Source organism: Zonotrichia leucophrys, chromosome 1A (genome assembly GCF_028769735.1).
Source record: "Zonotrichia leucophrys gambelii isolate GWCS_2022_RI chromosome 1A, RI_Zleu_2.0, whole genome shotgun sequence".
Taxonomy (NCBI): Eukaryota; Metazoa; Chordata; class Aves; order Passeriformes; family Passerellidae; genus Zonotrichia; species Zonotrichia leucophrys.
This window is the reverse complement of record NC_088170.1, coordinates 21,566,383-21,584,268: the sequence shown is the minus strand read 5'-3', so window position 1 is coordinate 21,584,268 and position 17,886 is coordinate 21,566,383. Positions and strand designations below refer to the sequence as shown.

Sequence of the window (17,886 nt, the reverse complement as noted above, 5' to 3'; positions counted from 1 at the left end):
CAGTTGAAACTCCTGTCCTAATTAAAGGCTTCCTTGTTCTATTATGAACCTTACTTGACTGCTCAATACTATTGCCCAGAAGAACAATACATATTTAAATTTCTAATCCCCACAAGGGAGGAGAGTCCATTTGGAGTTCTGCAGTAACTATAACAATCTTGCTTGAGGATAAAATACTATTAAAAAATATGTGTTAATCTAAACTTACTTCCTGACTCTAACAGTCCATACCCTGTAACCACTGATCTTTAAGAATTTGTACACTTACAGTCATGTGCAGCTGCCTCCTGCACCAGTTCATGAGGCTTGACTCTGGAGAGGTGGAAGTACAGACCATTACGAGTCAGAGTTAGGTATAGTCCCACAACACACCACAGAATTTGCACTACACCCACGAGACCTTTAGAAACAAAAGGGACCTACCTCCACAAACCTGCATCTCTCCAACTCCAGCCCTGGCAATCAGTAGGAAAAAGTCTAGGACAGCAGCTTTCACACAGAACTTAATTTTACTCAGATGTAAAATTCCATTTTCCATTTTGGATGATTGTAGACAATCTGCAAATATAAGCGTGCAGCTAACTGAGCTGCTAACTGCAGGATGGTAAAGAATCACAATACCAATGTCAGTTGTAAACTCCATCAGTGAGAGCCACTTGCTGAACACCTCATCTTGTTAGAAATTTGCAGATGACTATTGAAATGGTGACGTTCAGTTCTGTCTGGGGACGTAATATAACCCAAGAGGCTCCCAAGGCAAATGATCTGCAGCTCCTCATTCATCTTCTGACCACGTATATTACCATCCTGCACGTAATTTCAAGTACAATAATGATGCAGGCAAGTGTGCATTCAGGAGTGGGACAGCATCTGCAACCAGTCCCCAGTTCTGTAATGTGGTACACACACTCCTAATTATGTGATATGCATTTCAGGTCAGAAGACAACAGCTAGTCACAACAGAGGAATGGCATGTATGTTTGTGAGGAAGTACAGTAGAAGGTAAGATTTTGGTTATTAAAAAAGCCCAACCAACCAGCCAACCAAGTAACAAAAAAAAACCCCACCCACACAAAACCCTTGTAGTGATAACTAGGTCCACAGCTTGCCCCAGAATCCACCTGGATCAGCTCTCTGACGGAGGTGATTCTGATAACCAGGATCTGGTCTAGGTTGGCTATGCTTGCTCAAGGCTACAGACATCATCACAATGCATTCAAGGACTTGCATTACAGGCAACAAAAGTCATCACTTTCTTGTTAGTGCTCTGTATTTCATATATACACACAGGCCCATCACAGTCAGCAACACAATTCTATCAAGATACCTTTCTTATAACAATGTTCAGAGAAATACATAATTTAGGGAATGAACAATATATACCTGTAAAGCAATTCAGTAAACTTACCTGAAATATGAACTCAAAGCTTTTTAATATTAACACAACTTTTGTTCATGAGGCAAAAAATAAAATAATTCTTGTTGTTCAATATTCTATGGAACCTTCATTCCTTCAATATTGCAATTTCAAGGCTAAACATATTAATAGGGTCATAAATATTCAGATTATGTAATAAAGACAGTGAAAGCAGATGATAAAATGCTGTTAACATTCATTTACAGCAGCTGGGAAGGCCCTGCCAAATGTTGCTTTACATAACAGGTCGTGACGCTCTGCCTGCATTAAGCTTTCTGATCACTCTTCCTTTATCTGCTATGATTTTGAACACAATACGAGACAGCACAGACTAACCAATGGATTTAGGAGCCCTTTCAAGCACATTTCAAACCATTTCAAAGGTTTAAAAGATTAAAACATCAAAAAGAGCCTTGTGGTTACTATGTTTGTGCTTTTGCATTTTATAGTGCAGACATGAAAGTGACATTCACATCATTCTCCATTACCTCCACAATTCAGTGCCTCAAATAAATTTTAGAAGTGACTTTATTTTATTGTGTCATGCTTTAGTTTAGCCATTTGCAAAAAAGGAAGTAACAGTCAGTAACTTGAAAACATTGCTGCTACCATTTTCACAAGGCATCTTGAGTACTACTGAAACATTCTGTAATGTATGCATAATCCCGTCTACAACCTACGCTGATTTTATTTTATGAATTGCATCTGATTCAAGTGACAGTTATTGCTTTGCTTCAGTATATTCTGCATTACATTTCCTTTGTTTCAGAGCAGTCTCTCCTACACTTAAGAAGTCAGGATTCCAAAAGCATGGATCAGATCCTGCAAGTTCTCAGGCAAGTATCAGCCAGACACATTGACTGTGGGCTAGGTCTGAATGTCCTACTACAAAAATGATGACTTACAGCTGGATTCGTTTGGCACATTCCCATGCCAAAATTAAGCCAAATTCTTCAGACATTATGGAGATTAGTAGCCCTAGGAAGGTTAAGAGCTCTAGTCAGGTCAACAAATTCATGTGTGTGAAGTATGCAATGCTGTCCTAACAGGACACATAGCAACTATTCTGCCTGTAAAAGCAGTAGCACTTCATTCATCCCTCCAACCCTGCGTCTGTTAGCAGCTATTCAGTGCACTGAATGCATTCAAAGCCTATTCCATTAACTGACTGAAATTTTACTGCAGGGGGTCTCGAGCTCTTCCTGTAGCCAAGGCACATTAGAAAGCACTGAAGTGTCTTTACACAACTGAGAAGTTTCCTCAGCACCTACCAGCGCCAGCTCCACACCATCCACATGCAGCACTGCTTCAGCAAAGCACACCTCATTGCTTAGGAAACCACCTAAATACCAGACCTGGGCAAAAATATTACCCATTATAGGAAAAATAAATTCCTAAAGAGAAATACCAGTTTGTTTCATCAATACTCATTTAATGCTGTGAACAAGGAACTTGGTACTCCATTTTTGATTCAAGTACAGCTACCTTCACCATACTTAAGGAGACTCTTGTCAGTCTGTTCAGTCACCTGGAATTAAGGTATCTCCTCACTTTAAATTAAATCCTCTTGCTTAAGTTAGAGCAGAGTCTTAACCCTGATGTAGGAGAGGCTGAAAGCTTTTGCTTTTTCTTCACTAAGTCAGGTTTGTTTGCACAAGAACTATACGAGCGGTATGTCTTCCCAAAATCACAGACTCTTCAGATGAGATTCAAAGGAGTTTCCAAGGTTATAAACACACTGTAATAGGAATAATGGTCTGTATGATCCTAATAACAGGTCTGAATTCCACTGCACTACACATGGTTGAAGTTGTAAGAACCCCTTTTCCAGAGCATCTTGCTACAGACCTATGCATAAGATGGAGTTTTCAGTGATCATAGCTAATCCCATGATCTCCCTCACTACTGATAGTTAACAAACTGAGAAAAAGCTAATTCCAGAGATGGAAGTAAAAAAAGCAATTAAAGTAAATCTATTTCCAAATATCTTAACACAAACATTGCTAAGCAAAACCAAATCCATATAATGCAAAAATGTGCTTTCCAAGTCAGATATTACAACTAAAAAAGCAATAGATTACATGTAAATAGTGAGGGAACTAAAATTTCTATTAAGTCTTCATATATATGCTATCTCCTTACCGTATCTTCAATGCACTTATAAGAATACTCTTATTCAGTAGGAAGTGCTACTGATTCATGATGCATTAGCTATTCATTTAACCCAACAGTCAATTACAATTAAAAAAAATCATCACATGAATAGTTACATAAATTATCAGATAACTGAATGGAGTACAGAACAGAACTAAGAACAAATTGTCCTTTTTAATGCAAAACATATCACTGCACAAGTTCAGAAGCATACCTGTAGGGTCATCTTAAATCCACGTTTAAATTAAGTGGCAAAAGAATTCAGACATTTCCGTGCCTGATTCTCAGCTATAGCACTTTGCATACAGCTGTTCAAACAACCTGACCTCACCACATATAGCTGCAGCAGTAGAAGCAAATAACAACCCCATTAATACACCAAAGTAAAGCCCCAGATCAGAAACAAGTAGCTTGGCTTCTTGAAGGACTGCCTGCTGCCTTGCAAAACAGCTCTGCAAAGGAAATAACCTGATCAGCTGTCTTGACTGATAAAGAGTTCTTCATTTTTCCTCCTTAGAGCTATATTAATGCACAGTAATCATTCATCTCTAGCCTCTAATCCCCAAAACATTCACTGTTATTTGACTAAAACCTGCAGGTTTGCCTTGGTAATATTTGCAGACCAACTGCCCTTCTTTCCTCCTTAAACATCAGTTGAAGTATTTTTTCTGCCCCCAAAAAAACCCCTCAAACCCCACACAAAAAAAAACCCCTACCCCTACTCCTCACAGATATGAAATAAATCAGGAATATTTGCTTAGTAAGTTTCTGGTGGCTGCAAAAAAAGAAAAAAAGCTCTTTGTGAATCTGCAGCTCAGGCACCTGGGGACCAGAATTGCCATGGGACAGAGGGACTGACTGCTGTATGGAGGGAGTGCTGCAGAAAGCAAAGGTTCAAGCAAACAAACATTCATCTGTGACCCCTTAAAATAACTCTGAGCAAACAGTTCTTTCACAGATTATCTGCAAAACCAGAGACAAACTACCTAAAATTGGTGTAAATCCTGTAAGGGCTGTAAGATTAAAAATCATTACAAAGGAAAGAGCTGTGGGATTTTTTTTCCTGTATTCTGTGATAAATAAATAAGGTAGCCTCTGAACACTCAACCTTCCAGGTTAAAAAAGTAAGTATTCTTAATTTAGAATGGTCACATAATTATCTCAATCCTACAGTCCTCCTCCTTTTCCATTTCTTTAAAAAAGCAGAGCAGGAACACACTCTTGCTGGAATGCATAGAGAACCCTATCTCTATGGTGCCTGCGCTAACTACCAGGCAATGGATTCATAATCACCCTGTAAATAATTAAATATTCATTAAGTCTGAGAAAGAGCTTGAGAGCTTCAATAAACAAGAAACCAGGGAGACTTGTCCAAGAATACTCAGCTCCTTAGTTCTCAGAGCAGTCATTTGCAAGGTGGGAGATCTGTACTCAAGACTCAATTTTGAATAAGACAGAGGCAGCAAAATATGGAACTGAACTCCTCACACAAATGCTCTGATCCCTAGGGAGGATGCACTGATGAGTTTCCTGATGCCACAATTTCATACATATTCTCACATGGCTCAGCAGAAAAAGCAACATTTTTAGGTCTACTCTGGTGGCAACTCAGATGACATCAGCATGGATGAGGCTGGCACTTTGTCTCTGCCAGCTGCAGGCAAGGCCGTTTCTGGTCTATAAATATTAGAGATGCTGCATTTCAAACTATACTACAGAATAAACATGTAGGCCAGTATGTGCAATCACACAAACATACCAACACCTCAGAAGCAAGGCAGCAACTAAACTGAATGTGGCATCTGAAAGGCAAACACAAGCTCGAGCTCTTTTATTAATTTCATCCCATGGGATATTTTACACCCTAAGTCTCTTTGAGCCCCCAAAGAAGACTGAAAACTGCTACTGTAGCCTGAAAGTCCGTCTTCTTAGGCCTGAGCAGAAACCCCAGAAGCCCCCTGCCCACAATTACAGAGGCCATCTTGGAACCACCAGGGAACAACACAGAGCTGTACGGAACTGTCATGCAGGCCACTATCAAGGCATGTGCTTGCAATTTCATTGAACAATCCTTCTTAACACCCATACCCTCTCACCAGCAACCCACTAGTTGGCGTCTCAGGGATTATATATAGGAGGAATTACATTTTGGCTCTTATTTCTATTGATTTTTATCTCTTTTGATATGTAAAAGAGGGTTCTTCTTGCTCACTATTACAGTTGTCCAGAAAGGTTTCCCAGAAATATGAGTCTCTCCTCAGTGCTTAGCCAGATCATGCAGTAGATCCTCCTTGAAGTTATGCTAAGGCAGGTGGAAAATACTGTGGCAGGTGAACATGACTTTATAAGGGGAAACTGTGCCTGAGAAACTTGGTGGTCTTCTGTAATGCAGGTTACAGCGCCAGAGGATAAGGGAAGAGCAATGTGTCACGTGCCTTGGCTTGTGTAAAGCACTTGATGCCATCCCACACGACATCCTTGTCTCTAACCTGCAGCCACATGGATTTGACAGATGGACCATTTGGTCAATAAGGAATTGGCTGGATAGTCTCACTCAAAGAGTTGTGGCCAACAGCTCGACATCCAGATGGGAATGAGTGGCGTTGAGTGGTGCTCCTCAGGGGTTAATATTGGGACCAGGGCATTTTGACATCTTTACTGGTGACACGGAAAAATAGGATTGAATGCACTCTCAGCAAGTTTGAGAATGACACCAAGCTGTGTGGTGTGGTTGACATGCTGGAAGTGATGGCATCTAGAGGCACCTAGATTGGCCCAAAAGGTGGGCCCTGAAAACCTCATGAAGTTCAACAAGGCCAAGTGTAAGGTCCTGTATGTAGGTCAGGATTATCCTAAGGACAAATACAGGTTGAGCAGAAAACGGACTGAGAGCAACCCTGAGAAGGACTTGGGCATGTTGGTTGACAAGAAACTCAACATGATCTGGCATTGTGTGTTTGCAGCCCAGAACACCAAACACATCCTGGGCTGTGTCAAAAGGAACACAGCCAGTGAGCCAAGGGAGGTGATGCTTCCCTCTGCTCTGCTCCGGTGAGACCCCACCTGGAGGGCTGCATCCCGCTCTAGGGCCACCAACATAAGAAGGATGGGGACCTGCTGGAGCAAGTCCAGAGCAGGGCTATGAATATGATCAAGGATCTGGAGCACCTCTCCTATGAGGACAGGCCGAGAGAGTTGGAGCTGTACAGCCTGAAGAACAGAAGGCTCAGGGGAGACCTCAGGGCAGCATCCCAGTACCTAAAGGGAACAAGACAGCTGGACAGAGAATTTTTTACAAAGGCATAGAAGAACGGGTAATGGCTTTGAACTGAAAGAAAGTAGCTTTAGATTAGATATAAGGAAGAAAATCTTTACTGTAAGAGTGGTGAGGCATTTTTTTCTCATTAAGGCCACACGACCAAGTCCACAAGGCATAGTGTATTGCATCATCCCACAGGTAAAGTGGGAATATTGCTTATGAAGCAGAGAATGTGACCCACAACTACAATACCATGGCATCAGAAGTGGCGGGCAATTACAGGATTACAATTCAGTCCACAATAATCCGATGAGCTCGGCTGCAGATGCAATAGACTGCTCATCACAGGCTGCTGGGGAAGAAGTGATGCCAGGCATGCACGACAGTGCTCACTGCCACCAGGCTCCCCCACAGCACCCTGGCAGGAGAGGAGAGGAGCACCTAGCAGGTGTGGACTTGCTACCTGCACTCAGTTCCCTCATATGTTCTGCGCAGGGGAACCTTCTCCCACTCCGCACATGGTTGTGATTTTAATGCTGAAGCATCTGAGCAGATTAACAATTGGATTCTATTTTCTGTCATTACGTTAAGAATCTCACTGATTTTATGCATTGCACTGTTACTTGGAAATTAGGAAGGCACAAATAAAGGCAGCCCAAGAAAAGGTACATAATACAAAGAACCCTCTTACATTGGTCTTAACCTCAAGTAGTCTGCTAGGCAGTAAGCACAGCATAGTTGTCAAGTTCTTAAACATACTGGTTATCCATATGCCAATACACACAAAAGCTAGCTTTCTGCTACACAGCTGGCTCCTCAAGAAACTAGTATTATTTAAGTCAAGAATGCAGACACCAATTTGCAAAATACACAAGGCACCTACGGACAAGAGCTTATACACTTTTATTTCTACTCATTGGCAAATCAGTGATTTGCAAGAGGTAGAGCTTGCTGTGCTGTCTAACCACTTATAGCAACCTTGGTGTGGTAAGAATTCTATGATAAGGGTTAAAAACTTTTTCTTTTTAGCATGCCTTTTGAGCACCTGCAGAAATACTCTCAAAGAAATAAAAGTAACTTTATGCCTAGCAACTTAGTCACAGCAACTAGTCACAGAGACCAGTACTGAAGCATATGACACGAGCCACCACCCCTTTTATAGGGTGTTTTTTCTTGGTTTTAGTAGCACAAGCATCATCCTGATCTATATTTAAAAAAATTCAATTAAGTAACTTACAATCATTTCAATTTCTCCATTTTTGTGTAAAGCAGTAACTTAATTGATGAATTAGAAAGTTTCAGTTGAGATGCCTGCTCATCTTGGTACTGAATGAACATTTATTTTATCTTGCCTCTGACCTGATGCTTTAGATTGTTTATCCTCTCTCTGCTTAAAGAAGAATCAGAGGGGAAAAGCAGTGAACAGCAAGGTTTGAAAAAAGACACGTTGTCGAAAGAACAGAGTCATACAAGAGCTATCACTGAATCTTATTAGACTTCTGGTGTACTCTGTACTTTGTAAACATGAACAGATTCCTCTGATTTTCAGGAAACAGATACTCTGGAACTGGCTAAAACAGCAAAGACTGCTTTCTTTTCCCATATGAAAGAATGTACACTGCAAAGTGAAAGGGGATCAGCCTGTCTCCTTATTTAGTTTTACACACTGAGAAAATCCAAAAGCGTGCACCACTCCGTTTGTGACACGCAGGAAGAAACATGAGCATCTCAAAAACTCCCCACAAAAGACAGCACCAACAAACTGCCAGAAGATTTTACATGCGGAGTAATTCGGATGAGTAAGCACTGAGTCAGTGAAGGAGTCTGGATAGTTTACATGAATCTCTAGTCAGTTTTGTTTCCCACAACAGCTAATTATGTAAAGGGTTACAATCATTACTTCCTGGAAGTCATCATCCGGTAAGCCAGCTGCATTTGCCTTTTATTCCCAATATAGCTAACAAGAAATACTGCACCATAAGTGTTCTAATTATACTTTTTGTAACTTCTATTTTACAATAAAAAAACCACTTAGGTCTAGTATATTTCAAGAATGTTTTGGTTAATATGCTAATACAACTCCCTTGCCTGCTTGTCAGCACTTCTGCATCTATAAAGCAAAGTCTCAGGAGGTTGCAACTGAAACTAAAGCATGTTTTATTGGTCAATAATAGATAACAAAAAAAGTTAACAGGAATATTCTAACTGGTGAATCCACAATCACACTTGTAAGCAAGTTCTACTGAACTTTTTGAGAAAAATAGACAAAGTATTTTTTCCTTCTCACCACCTTAATTAAAAGCAACCCCCCCCCCCCCAGATGCTACAATCAAGGTAAACACAGATAAAGAACCCATGTACCTTAGGAGAGACTTCATTAAAGACAGATCAACAGCACTGTCCTGCACTGGATAGAGTTTGGAGTAAATAACACAGACCATCTTAAATTTATTTCACAGATATTATTATTAAAGAGTCAAATCATAAAGCATACGTTTTATCCACACCATTTTCTTAGAGCATGTCATAGGTTTTCCCTTCCTACCTGCAACATCTGCCTCATTACCATGCATCTAAAGCTGGGATTATTTTATTGTGCCAAGTATGAACTAAACCAAGCATTTACACCTTCCAGAGAAGACAGGAGAATAACATGAAGCCACAGCCATGCCCACATACAGGAAACAGGACATCAGATTTGCTTGGGGTTATTTCCAAAATGCTCTTCATTTTTCATAATGACATTACATCTCAATCTCAGGACTTATCGGTCTCCTCCAGGTAAAATTCAAGTTTCCAGCAGGTTGCACAATGCAAGACTGAATATTGCATCTTGAAATTCATACAGGTATATGCCTGAGAAATAGTGACAGAAGAGAAAAAATGAGAGGTAAGGAGTTCTGAAAGAGATCTTCCTTGATCAGTTACAAAACTGAAATTAACTGAAAATGGCTTGAGAATATGAGTGCTTTGCCTGGACAAGATGGCTTAGTGGGCAGAGCACAGGTAACACACCTTTAGCCTCCCAGGTGGCTGTAACTAACTTGTACACATGTCAATGACTACAAGAAGATGACTTCCAGAAGTTGGGGAAAACAGTAGATTCCAGAGGAAGTAGTGCCTCAGGATTATGGCTCCATTACAACAGATCAAAGTTAATTGTTTGTCTTAGAGCACTCCCACAGGACCAAGCCACCACACAAACTGCCAGAACAGCCTGCAGTTGTTTAAGTCTTGGAAACAAAGGAAAAAGTAGTGATAACCAACTCCTTTAGTTTTGGTGCCAGATATAGCCTTCGTAATGTAAAAGATACACAGCAAGCAGTCTTCCTGTGCAGACAGCTCTGTCTCTTACTCAAGGCATGGATCCATGCTCTCAGCAATGGCCTTCTGTCCTTCATCCCAATATCTGCTACTGGAGAGCCCACCAGCCTCATCCCTGTTACTGGTACACAAGCAGCAATGCCAGTCATTGCACCCTCAACCACTGCCTCCAATTTTCAGTTGTTGCTCTTCTTCCACATCCATATGTATGCACCTATACACATACTCCCACAATCTCCTGAACCTCAGGGAGTGTGGCACAATGCCCAAGAGACAAAAAGCGGGGAAAGAAAAGATGCAATAACTTCAGGAACAAGAGGCCATTCATGACTCGCAGCTCCCAGACTGAGCAGCACTGCACAAGGTCAGCCAGCCTTGCCCCAGAGATGGGCAGCACTCCATCACATCAGCCCACACAGCTCACAGCACGGGGCAGATCCCTGGAAGGGTCATCCATACATGGCACGCTGGGAGAAGCACTCCCAGAGGAAATGCTGCCTGAGACTAAACCCTGCAGGAAGCAGAGGCGGCAGCACCCCGAGCACAGGCAGCCCTGCTACACATTTAGCCTAATCACTCACACACAAACAAACCCCCACACTCCAAAGCCTACTTTGCCCTGTGAAAGCCAGCAGTAAGAGTAGATTAGACTCTAATAGGGATTAATACAAGTTAAGGTAGCAGCAATTTCCACTTGGGAGACCAGAAAGGTTAGACGTGGGATAGCATGACAGGTAGATATAAGAAGGGTTGGGAAAAAAAAGGTAAAAGGAAGAACAAGTAACACAGGAGCTTGCATTGACATCTGCTGGCTCCATTTTTGCTCTTCCCCGTGTCCATCCCTGTCCAAAGCAAAGATGAGACACGCTGCACTGTCAAGTCATGGTCAGTGATTTCTAACAGGCTGTGTAATGGTCAGGAGCGGATTTCTTATCCAATCTCAACAGCACTGACCCACTTTCTTCCAGCACTACCATCCATCACCTCTGACTGACAAGGAGTCCAGTTTTAACAAAAGGCAAAACCTAAGACAAGTGAAGTCTGAAGCAGAAAATGGAAAGAAATTTGCATCCCATTCTGTCTTACTGCAGCCACTTCAAAGCTATGTTTAATTTTATTAGCAACTAGAACTCCAGTTCATAAAAAGGTAACCAATAAATGATAATGGCAGGAAATTAAGTGACCTTAGCATGATTTAGAACATTGCTCTGCAACAGCAAAACTGCACATAAGGTATGCTTGGAAAAAAAAAGCCCCAAAGAAGTGATCATAAAAAGTTTCCACAGTGCTTCATAGTCAGAGGCAAGTTAAAACCTCATGCTAGAGACTAACAAAAATGTGTATCAACAAAACACATGCATTAAATATGCATTATGAGTGCCACACTGCCAGAAAGAAACACTGTTCAGACAATCCATTCACTGCCTACCTTTTAATGTGTGCTGTAGTAATCAAGACCTTATTTACCTTTAAATTCAAGTAAAATAATGTAGTTTCACTGTGCTGCAGGAACACAGCAGCTACAGTGTGTGGTCAAACCAGGAAAAAAAAGAAGTGTACTTTCCTGACTCTTTGTCATATTTTCAAAAAGGCATGAAGAAAAGGTGGGAGGTTTTTTCTTTAATTATATAGAAAGACTAAGAAGCCAAAACCTCTGAAGTTCCTGAGTCATGACCTTTGGGAACCAGGCATTTTGCAGGGCTCCCCCATAACCCAAATACTTTGATACACAGCATAGTAATAAACCAAGTTCCTTAGTTTTCATTCCAAGAAAGCTGTGGAAGTGTAAGAATACTGAATATGTTGGTTAACTAAAAAAAAAAAAAAAAAAAAAAAAAAAAAAAAAAAAGACAAAACCCAAAATCAACCAAAAAACTGTTCCGTTTATGACTCAACTGTCCTTACTTGCAGATACCCCTTTCAATTGCATAGTCAACTACAAACCCAATAACCTTTGCCTGGAATCAGAGAGCTGGGAGAAAATGGTGGGGGAAAAGACAAGGAACATCATTAGACAATATAACTCCAACTGGAAATTAGCATGGAGAACAATATCCTTTCTGTATCAGACAAAGCCCTGTGTGTGGTCAAGTTCTTTGACCAGAAAAACTTCTGCTAAACCACACTTGATAAACTTGAACTTTGAAAACTGGCATCTATTCATGGGATTTTTTTAAACAAACCTCAAGAATTCTGGCATCATCCAAGGTACCAAATGTTTCATTACAAAGCCCTCATTCAAAATAGCTATCAGTTTACTAAAACAACAGCCCAATTTGTACTTCAGAACTCAGCCTTTTCTCAGAGAGGCTTCTGTTGTTGTTTTAATGTGAAGCTGAAATTCAGTTTCACAATTCAGAATTATATTTTTCCATAAAAATTAGTTAGGGAATGCAATACAGACTACTACCGAGTTCTTTCCGACGAAAAATAGGAGTATTTTGTCCTGAAGAAGGCCCTGCAAATATTGATCTTGGGGAAGTGTCTTCCTCTGCAAACTGCTTTTGGGCTTGCATTTCCACTAGGTCAATTCCAACTGAAAAATTAAGGTGGAAAAAAGGAGGGATCTAAGCAGCTCTTCCCTCAGCCCATTTCAGCTGGAGATGCAGTAGTGTAAGAAGGCTGAGACTTAAACTGCAATGACTCTCAACAGTTCACACCATGAGGAGTATCTCTCTGAAGAGACAGGCCGGATAATTAGGCAGTACAATGCTTACCTAGCCAAAGCACATTTCTCCTGCCCATGGAAGGCCTGTTGCAAGTCCTAAGAAGACAAACATGCCAGCTTAACATGAAAGATTGAAAAGCTCTGGAGGAGTATATCCGCAATCCTCTTGCTCCTGCGAGAGACTTATTTTTCAGGAGGATAAATTTCCAAAGGGAACCAGGTATTCAATATCTCACCAGCTCACCCTTTACCATCTCAAGACACTCACTCACAGACATCAGAGGATGCTCCAGTATTTCTTCACTAGTGTGAATTGCTCAGTAACTTTATCAATAGACACTACTTGACATTATCAGCAGTACCAAGGAGCGCTGGTCCTCAGAACACAAAATGTAAGATAGGCTACTACAGGAAATTGAGCCTTGAGTTAAGGTATGCTGACTATAAATTTAATAGGGTCATACAGCAGAAATTTAATACTTGGCTCATAACTATACCACCAGTCTGTTGCTCATCTAAAAAGTATTCCTTCCACTTTCTAGCTCTAGTTGTATCTCCCACCTCAGCTGCAAGGTTGGTAAAACTAATGACTTCAGAGTGCAAATAAAATTACCTCAATCTTCAGAAAAACACAGATACAACTTATACTGTGGATGACCAAGAATATTTTATTCATTGTGTTACTTTCCAGGTGCCTTTATGTCTACAAAGTAAGGTACCCATGCCATCATAATATTATTACATCCCCCAAAACAACAGGTATAGGTATCCAGCTAGAGAGATCTGACTTCAGTATTAAAACATCCTTAAGAAATATTCTTCTGCTTTCTATACAATGTGCAGGGAAGTAAACACACTTACCTTATTGATTCAACTGGGACAGTTCTTGGCAGAAGGTAGACTGAAGAACAGGGATGTTGCAAAAAAAGGTGCAATAAAATACTCTGCCCAACAAGTCAGAAGTACCTTGTTTACTTCAGTTTGACAAACATTTACAGACTTTCTGCTGCTCCTGCATGACCTCTACTAAAGCAATAGACAATCTAGTGATACTGCTAAAAATCGAAGGAGAAGATGTCAGTTTACACCACTCAGGAACCAGGCACGACAATTAACATCTGTTACTGCTTCCTATTTGAGGAGTTAAGAGTAGAAAAGCTATGTGAAGAATGGCACTACCAAATCCTCATTTCCAAATATGGCACCATACACATACCCTACAGGGCATGTACAGTGCAGGCCCCTCTTCCTTCAGTATTAATATTCAGACACAATCTCAGGGCAGGATTTCCAGCTGCACCCACCAGCAGCGTGGTTTCTGCAGCACCAAGGCAGATGCTCAGCACGCCGGGCTCAGTGCAATCTCACCCCAAGGTACAGGAGGTACAGGAGAGCTGCTGCACTCCTGTGCACACGCCTGGCCAGAGGACCTCAAAGGGCCAGTCTGCTGCCCAGCTGCCCACATCCTTCAGCAACTACACACATCAGCAGTGAGAAATCAGCTAGCCATTGCAAACACCAGAAATCACAGGCAGCAAAAACAATTTGGCCACACCCTTTCTCCTAACCTAATATAAGAAATTCCAAGCAGTATATAGGGATCTGACTTTTCTGAATTTACATTCCTTTAAAGCTATCTTGCTGGCTAATTAGGGCTGATTTCTTAGGCCTTGAACCCTCAATATCAAAAAGATTTTCAAGGTATCACACAGTGGTATCAATGCTTTTTTATACTATCACAGCTGGTGCCAAGTAGAATTATATCTTAGCACAGACAGTTCTTGACATCTGAAATACAATTCTAGCGATGCTGGTTAAAGAAAAAGCATCTAGCCCAGCATACCTTTTCAAACAGCTGCTGATCAACAATTCCAGCAAGACAGTTGGGTGGGACCAGACTGCACACAGCCCAGACCACCACAAAGAAGCAAAGAAGTTAAAATTCCTACTAAGCTATATTTACAAATGCCACCTCCCTCTGCAATTATGATGGAGGACCATGACACCAAAGGAGAGCAAGGTCATCAACAGAACTTCATGCCTTCATCTTTAGTGTCTTTTGAAACAATACAATAGATGTAGCTGAAGGGCATGGCATTTTTTCTTCATTATTCAAAAGAAAACACTGGCATATATAGCAACTAGCTGCAGATAATAAAGGCTGAGCCTTTAACAATCAAGTTAGGAGGAGGCAAAGAACAGTCTGGACACTGTGCAATGAGCTAAAGATCTCAAACATTTTTTATGCTCAGTGACCAACACAAATCTGCACCATGTCCACAGAGAGGAAAAAGCGCCAACCCTTCAAGGGCTCAATGGCAGTGAATACAGCAGCTATGTGAGAACTGTCTTGGCCCTGCCCATGTCAGACAGACACTTGAAGCGTGCCACCTGCCAGCTCAGACCCCTCACTGCCCACCTATTTGGCAGATCTCTTCTTTTAAGTATAGATCCTTTCTTGGACACAAAATGACTTTTGATAGTGACAGGTATTTTTCACAAAAAGTTAAGCTTAAGAAGAAAAAAACTCAAGAACTACCTCTTTACTTTTAAGAGGAAAAACCCCAACAGAACGACAAGCATTGCCTTGAAAAATTGATGTCACAGGATCAAGTGAGAGGGAAATATATTGTGCAAGTACACAAAGTCAATAAATCTTTCAACAGCTGAGGAGTGGTCCCTCCCACCCTGTTCCAGATGCCTCAAATGGAAGGTCCCCAGCCCAAGCCCTGTGGAGCAAGAAGGCTGTTCCTGAAGCCCACGGACCTGCATGAGGGCATGCTCCATCTCTGCACATCGCAGACTGTGGGCAGCATCAAGGAGGGAACACCCTACCGATGTGAAGAGCACACCAGCATCATTTTAAAAAGCAGAGTTCAGATGTTGCATAGCTTTTTAAATGCCGTGTTCCACGTTCATATCCATCCCTGGATTTATTGCAATTTATATATTATGCAATATTTTCCCCGACAGCACTCAGAAGGATGCGCACCAAGAGACCCACACCCCACTGCCATGGCGCTACTTTCCCTATCTCTGTTCCACCCGAGACACTGCCAGAAGGAAAACGCTAGGCGAGGAAACTCGAGGGTCTGGAAGCGCCGCTGGCTCAAGGCAGGATCTGCCGGCGCTGTCCTTGGCACAATAGTTGGATGCGATACAGCGGGCGATGCGAGGCTGAAATACTTCCTGGGATGGCTGAATGGGCTCATTCAATAGTCAAGGGTAATTCTTTATTAGCCATCTTCTATAGCCCAGCACAGAAACTACAGCCCTGAGGCGAGGGTGGGAGACACCAGCCATGTGCCTCAAGAAAGGGGTATGGCTTAGCATTGTCTCTCGCCTCAGTAATTGACAAGCTTTTTTTCTTTTTTTTGTCCTCCCTTTCCCCTTCCCTCCCCCCCCCCGGGCGTTACCGAAACCGGCGGAGGAAGGGAAGGTGCCCGGCCGGGGCCGGGCTGTGGAAGAGCCGCCGCAGCTGCCGTCCGGCCCGGCCCCTCGGACCCACCGGCGCCGCTCGGAGCGCTGAGGGGGAAAAGCCTCCGCCGCCCTCTCGCCGCTCCCTCCCGCCCCGAAGTTCGGGCAACTGGGACCGGCCGGCCCGCCGGCGCTGGCGGCTCGGCCGGCAGCCGGGGAAAGGGGCCGGCAGGACGCCCGGCCCCCGCGGCGCTTTCCCCGCTGCCTCCCCGCGCTTACCTTTTACTTGACTTTCATACTCCGCTATAATCTCTTTGTCCTTTTTGAATCTGCTCGGGGTTGACATTATCCACTCGCTTCTTCTGCTTCTCCGCCTTGTTCTAAATAATTATCACTAATTGTTCTTGTTTATCAGGAGGTGCTCCCAAGTTGTGTCAAGCGGCCGCAAGCCCGAGCGAGCCGGGGAGGCGGCGGGCGCTGGCCCCGCGGGAGCGCCGCCGGCACCGGAGGCGGTGAGGTGAGGAGCGGCGATCAGACTAACCCCGGCGCAGGCACCATCGCCTCCCGGCACCGCCGCCGGCAGCAACGCGGTCCGCGGCCCGGGGCCGCCGCAGGGCGGGGCGGCGGAGCAGCGGCCGCGGGGCACTCGCTTCCACTAGGCGAGGGCGGGGGCCCGGCGGCTGCGCCCCACCATTGTTATCTGTCCGCACGAACCCGGGAGAGGGGAAGGGAAGCAGGGAGAGAGCGGTGGGCGGGAGGCAGGCGGCCGCTCTCGGTCCGTACGCCAGAGACACTGGTCACTGCGGCCGCCGCGCTCGCCTGACTGAGAACTCGGGGCCGGCGCCCCGCCGTGACTAACCCCGGGCGGCAGCACCGCGACGCATGTCCCAACCTCGCGGGGCGAGCAGTCGCCGGCTCGGGGCGGCTCCCCCACCGCGCCCTGGAGAGGTGTCTCCGGGAATAAACTTCTCCCCGCCCTCCCGCCACTGTCTCCTCCCTTCCTGCTTGCCTGCCCGCCCGCCTCCCGTCCTTGCTTGCCTTGTCCGCCCGCTCCGCCTCCCCCGCCCCGCCGTTGGCCGCTCACCGCCCCGGGCCGGACCCGTGGGTGCAGCGCCCGCTTGCCCGGCCGGCCCACAGCCGGAGGCCCAGCAGGCCTGGGGGGGGCTCAGGCTCGGGGTGGGGGGGGGGGTTGGAGGAGGGACACGCCCTCCCCGCCGCCCCCATCGTGCACATGGTGGCCGGATGCTCTCGGGGGACAGGGGTGGGAGGCCGCGGTGCGGTTACAGAGGGCCCTTGATCCAGCGGAGAAAGTTAAAGCCCCGTGCTGCTGTCACCGCCGAGCTGCTCGGGGAGGGGGAGCCCGGAGGGGACGAGTGGCCTTTGGGAACACCATGTGCCTCCCCAGTGTCTCCGAAGACAGGGCACAGCTGTACTGGTGTGCGTAGGGGTCCGGGCCCAGGTAGCCAGAGCTTGGCAGCTCCCGAGGGAAGAGCTGCACCCTCAGCACGACAGGTCTCACTTCCACCACCCTTGTCAGCCCGGTGCTCCCCTGCGGATGCAGCTCGTTCTCCAGGGCAGGAGCGCCTGTGTGGGGCATTCCCCGCATCTGTGGGAAACAAGCAAAGCTGGGCTGGAGGCCTCTCAAAA

At 44.2% G+C, this 17,886-nt stretch overlaps 1 protein-coding gene across 2 annotated transcripts in view; it reads right to left on the bottom strand.

Moving 5' to 3' along the window:
* The window catches only part of SRGAP1 (SLIT-ROBO Rho GTPase activating protein 1), a 139,593-nt gene extending 122,933 nt beyond the window's left edge, over nucleotides 1-16,660 (bottom strand). For both annotated transcript variants that reach the window (XM_064701856.1, XM_064701857.1), the window contains exon 1: nucleotides 16,519-16,660. In XM_064701856.1, the coding sequence (XP_064557926.1) occupies nucleotides 16,519-16,585 (67 nt within the window). In that variant the 5' untranslated portion in view covers nucleotides 16,586-16,660. The remainder of the gene's footprint in view (nucleotides 1-16,518) is intronic.
* Nucleotides 16,661-17,886: the final 1,226 nt, after the last annotated feature.